This window comes from Pteropus alecto, unplaced genomic scaffold, assembly GCF_000325575.1.
Source record: "Pteropus alecto unplaced genomic scaffold, ASM32557v1 scaffold79, whole genome shotgun sequence".
Taxonomy (NCBI): Eukaryota; Metazoa; Chordata; class Mammalia; order Chiroptera; family Pteropodidae; genus Pteropus; species Pteropus alecto.
Window position 1 is genome coordinate 6,258,355 of NW_006494612.1, and position 6,000 is coordinate 6,264,354.

A 6,000-nucleotide genomic window follows, 5' to 3' on the forward strand; every position below is an offset into this window, starting at 1 on the left:
AAAACTGAATAGCCACTATAATCTGTTTAATCCTTTCTACAGCTCTTGAGTTTCGTGAGCCACAGTCATTAGAAAAGCCTGAGCTTTTTTGCTTCTCCTGTTTATCTTGCCTGTGGTGAAGTTCCTTTGCAGAGTCTTTGTTATAGGTTCTTACCTATATTTTTCACAAATTAAAAATAAATCGTACATGAAAGACAATGACCAACATTTCTTTTAATGTTATACACTCCAAAATATCAAGTGTTTTTTCAGCTAAGATTCCTATTGCTTGAATTCCATCAGCCCAGATTCCTGCCTTTTGTCCCCTAGTTCTTTCAATTAATTATTAATTGTCCATGAGGGTAGTACTTCTGTTATAGCAGAGAGGGCTTTTGTTTGCTTTTGTTTAAGTGGTTTTTATAAAAACTTTATCTTATTATTTTATGCTTCCACTAGATGGCAGTTCTGAGCACATAATGCAGTGATGATGGGGAGGGAGTGAAAACCATAAAGGAACCTGGGGAAAGAAGAATGAAAGATAAGAGGAATGAAGTGAGATTGTTGGGCACCAAGGAAAGTTGAGTTTTTAATATAAATATGAAGTAAGGCAGTGGCAAACTTCTTGGTTTATGTTTTATGTTCTAATGAAATAATGAAATAGAACAGTAGAGAAAGAATTTTTATCAAGGGCTTTCTTCTTTCTAGGAAGTTTGTTTGTTTTTTTTTTTTGTAATTGGCCAGAAAGAAAAGTTAACTTATTAAGTCAGTATTTTCATGGCAGGTACCCATTTCGTTTATTCTGAATTTTGCTTCTCTTTTGCTTTCTTAAATATATAGATTTGTAGTTAATCTTAGCAGGTCCTCTTTTTTTTAAATAGAAAACCAGTAAATATTTATTTTTAGAGTCAGTTCACTCTAATTTTTATGGTTACTTTTTTATGTGACTATTCCTTGTATATAGAGATGATAGTAAATCAAGTAATAGGTCAGTTTTACTAAATGTTCCTTTAAAGCCTACCTTAAATTTAACTACCTAATTGGGTTGCTTTTTCTTCATTGCCTTATTATCAGTGGTCATGTCTACATCAGTGGTCATTGTTTTAATTTTTTTAACCTTTCCGATTTCCTAATTCTTATTCTACTCAAAAAATATATAATAATGAAAATAACTCATAGATTAGATAATTAGATCAGGTAATTTATTTAATTTAATCCCTTTATAGCTCTACAAAAGTTGTATTAAGTCTGCTCAGGTTTCCATAACAAAATACCATAGACTGGGAGGTTTAAACAACAGATTTACTTTCTCACAGTTCTGGTGGCTAGAAGTTCAAGATCAAAGTTTCTGGTGTGGACTCTCTTGCTTGCTTCTTGCTATGTGCTCACATAGCTTTTCCTATGTGTGGGCGGGGGAAAGAGAGAGACATGAAAGAAGTATTCTGTTAGTTTTCTTATAAGGACACAAATTTAATGGGATCAAGGCCCCACCCTTATGGCATACCTCATTTAACCTTAATTACTTCCTTAGAGGCCCCATATTCCAAATATAGCCACACTAGGGGTAAGGGCTTTAACCTATGAATTTTGGAGGTACACAGACATTCATTTCATTATGGTAATAATATTCTCATGTTGTAGATGAAGAAATTCAGACCAGTTATTTGTGCAGAGTGAAGAGCTAGTAAGTGGTAGAATCAGGATCTGATCTAGTCCCTGACTCTAGCTCCCCTCATCTTTCCCATCAGCTCCATGGTCAAACTCTTGTGCTCTTTCCCAATGTATTTACTCATGGACACAGCCACATTTAAAATCTTATTTTTGCATAGAATTGGTCCATGGGAAAAAATGTCCAAAATGAGGCTTTCCTTCTGATTATAACCAATTTATCTTCTACCTCTTCTATCTCCTTAGTTCTATTAACCAGGTTTTTATACTTATTTCCATACTTATATCTCCTATTTTATCTCAACATCATTTCTTCCCATTTTAGAGTCAGCCTCTTCCTCAGTGTTCTGAGGTTAAAAGATACACTTTAAACTGTCAACCCTTTGATTTTCAGGCTCCTTTTATACTTTTATTTTTTTCGAGCTTGTATTTTTTTTAAATGCCAGTTTATTATTTTTTTCATACTATATATACATAATTTTTTTAACATTTTATTTTTTTCATTTTTCCCCTTCCCCTCTGTTAACCACTAACTAGTCCATTGTCCATGTCCATGAGTCTACTTTTTACACATTTATTGTCCCAATCCTGGAATCAGCTATTTCTCTGAGGAGTCCTAGTTTCGTTTTAAGTGAGAAATTATTTTAGAAATCACAGTCTGGGTGCTGTAGATTGTTTCTAGATTGGTCATTGTTTCTAGGCTTTTTTAATGGACAGATCTGTGAAATAAGTTTGTTAAGATAAAATATATTCTGAGTTCATATGAAACTTCTAACTCAAATTTAAGACAAAAGGATCTTAATTTTACTGTCACATAGGTACCTTCTTTCATCCATGATAAAAATCTAGATTTTCAATGACTTCACATAATTATGCATTTACCTTATATTATAACTACACACACAACAGTCTCAGAATAAAATACCAATATTACCACTGATGGTACGAATATTGAGTGCAATTGAAGGGTTTTTTTGTTTTGGGTTTTTTTTTTTTCAGTTCTGTTTTATGTTTTTTTATACAGTCTATTTGTATAAGATACAACCTTGTGGGAAGATATGGTCAAATTACTGTGTTTTGAAATCACTTGAAGTAGTTCTTTCCTGTATGATTATTCCTGCAACTCGGTATATAGGTTCATTTTGTTTATATTTTTATGGATTACTTGTTTTTTCATTTTAAATTGCTTTAAAAATAACTTTTGAGGTATAATTTAATTAAAATCAAGTACAGATATTTAGAGTTAAAATTTGATGGCTTTTGACAAATGTATACACCTGTGAAAACACTGCATTCAAGACAGAACTTTTCCATCACCTCCCAAAATTTCCCTGTGCCCTTTTGTAAACCATTCTTTTTCTCTATTCTAAGCATACATTGAGGTACTTTCTGTCATTATAGATTAGTTTGCATTTTCTAGAATTTTAGATAACTGGAATCATACAGTGTATACTTTTCTTGGCTTGGCTTCTTTCACCCAGTATGTTCTGAGCTTCTCCATTTCCTTGTGTGTATCAGTCCTCATTTCTTTTTATTGCCGAGCCATATTCCATTTATAGCTATTCCACATTTTGTTTATTCCTTCGTCCATTGATGGACATTAGCTTGATTCCAGCTTTTGACTGTTACCAATAGTGCTGCTATAAACACAACAATATATACAAATTTTTGTGAGGGCATGTTTTCATTTCCATTGAGTAAAATATCTGGGAGTGGAATGATAGAGTCATTTGGCTAGTATATGTTTAACATTTTAAGAAACTACCAAACTGCCCTCCACTATGGTGGTCTCATTTTACATTCCCACCAACAGTGCATGAGAGCTCCAGTTATTCCACCTTGTCAATACTTGGTAGACCATTCTTTTTAATTTTAGTTAATCTAATGGGTGTTGTATACTGACTTCGGTCCAGTATTCAAAGTCAGCATAAAATAAAGTAGTGAAATCATTGCAGTTTTAGTTTGCATTTTCTGATGACTAATAATGTTAAACATCTTTTCATATGCTTATTGGCCATTCATAAATATTTGGTGATACTCTGATTTCTCTTCAAATCATATATCTTTGGTGAAGTGTCTATTAGAATCTTAGCCTGATTTTTATATTGGTTTATTTGTCTTTTTAATATTGAGTAATAGGTAAGGGCATGAGTGCGTGAGATAAATCCTTTGTCTCTTTGTCTGATAAACAGTCTTTGAATATTTTCTCCCAGTCTGTGCCTTCCTTTTTTTTTTTAATTTTTATTTTTTAGAGTTGACATTCAGTATTATTTTATATTAGTTTCAGGTGTACAACATAGTGGTTAGACATTTATTTAATTTACATTTGCCTCTTTGTTTTAATGATATTTTTCAAAGAGCAGAAATATTTAATTTTTGTGAAGTCTCATCTATTTTTTTCTCTCATGGTATGTTCTTCCTGTGTTTTGTTTAAGAAACCTTTGCTTATCCCAAGATTGCAAAGATTCTTCTCTTATATTTTTTCTTGAAGTCTTAATAGTTTTAGGTTCTACATTTAGATTTATGATTCATTTTGAGTTAATTTTTATAGGTAGCATATAAGGGTCAACATTCTTACCTTTGTTTCTTTTTTTTTTCCCTTTTCATTCTTGAAAACTTATGGAAAAAGCATATACGCCTGTAAGGTTTGCATCGCAAAAGCTATTTTGGGAGAGGCTGGAATGTACATGTCTTGTTCCCAGAATGACTTAACAGATTAAAACTTTATGCCTTGGTTTGCATTTTTTAAAAGGTTAATATCCATGGTATATTTGATGCTGAGCATTGGCCTAAAGGGAGAATTTCAAAACTGAAAAATTAAAATGACTCAGTGAACTATAAATACAGAAATAAAGAAATAAAGTCACGAGATTAGTAAAGGGGTGGGATGGAACAGTCTCAGACCTTTTTCAGGGATTAGTTTTTGCTACCTATCCTATCCTTTTACATGAGTATTGATACTAAATGGCGCTTTTAGAATGTAGTTCTTTGTAACTGAATTTTAAAATCATGTTAGTCTTTTTTTTAAAATAACAATATAATATGTACTTTTAGATTTCTTCAGGGGCCCCACAGTATCAAATATCCGCCTGGCTGGTTTAGAGTGTGTTCTGCATTTCACTGCACTGAATGGGAAGATTTACTTTCGAAGCTATAAGTAAGTGCATTTCTTAGCATGTTTTTGTTAATCTCTATGGTTAGCATTTTAGTGTGACTGTTTTATAGAGTTCAAACTTAGTATTGGTGTCTGGCCAAAAGTTTATTTGGAATGTTTGCAGAATGGCGATAGCACAGCCAGCTAGCTCCGTGCTGATCTTCGTGTGCCATTCCCCTGCTAACTTCTGCATCTGAAACCCAACTTTTCCAAGGTCCTGGAGCATCTAATGTGGCACACCCTCTGAGTTTAGAACATTAATTTAGTCATGACTCTCCCTACTTTTATGCAATATCTCTTTATTTTTCTTGACTGGATTTAGAGCACCAAGCCACAAGACTTAGGCCAGCCAAAGCAAATTTCAGAACTTTGAGTCTAAAAAATGGAGTCTGAAAGGAATAAGATTCAGTGGTTAGATTCATTTTACCCACCTTTTTTAGCCTAAGCCTTCTTCTACCCCTACCCCCACCACAATATAAATCCTAACAAGCTGGTTTTGTTTTTATTAAAAAGCTCAATGACATGCTACAATCGTGCCTTTTGAGGTAAGCATGACTTATTTTCTTAAAGTGTTGGCGCTGGTTGATAGAGCCCACACTTTCCTAGAGAATACATTGACTTGGAGAGATTGTCTTCCTTTGATCATTGAATTTAGACTGATGTTTACTTTGATCTGTGGCATGGCAGTGCAGCCTGAGAGCCGACAGCTCAGTGTTGAAAGAGAAAATAAACTGGACAGAAAATTAGCAAATCAGAATTAACAAAGAAAAATTAGCAATGTAATTATACACATTCACTCATCCATTCACTTATTTATTTTTTATTTTTTTATTTTTTAAAATTAAATTTATTGGGGTGATATTGGTTAATACAATTATATAATTTTCAGGTGTACATTATAATTTGACATCTATATATTCTATTGTGTTTACCACCCAAAATCCTGTTTCCTTCAGCTACCATATATTTGATCCCCTTTACCCACTTCACTCTCTTTCTGTCCCCTATATTTGACCCCCTTTACTCTGTCTACCTCTCCCCCTCCTCCCCCATCCCCTACCCTCTGGGAGTCCATGTCCATGAGTCTCTGTTTGTCTTGTTCATTTGTTGCTTTTAGGGTTATATCCCACATATGTGATATCATGTGATTTTCAACATTTTCTGCATAACCAATTTTTTTACTTGATTATTACTGTAAAGTA

General features: G+C 33.2%; 1 protein-coding gene across 1 annotated transcript in view; it reads left to right on the forward strand.

Annotated features, from left to right (window-relative positions):
- The window catches only part of RPF2 (ribosome production factor 2 homolog), a 30,930-nt gene that overhangs the window by 14,486 nt on the left and 10,444 nt on the right, over nucleotides 1-6,000 (forward strand). Inside the window, 1 exon segment of the mRNA XM_006927072.3 lies at nucleotides 4,699-4,801. Coding sequence (XP_006927134.2) covers nucleotides 4,699-4,801 — 103 coding nt within the window.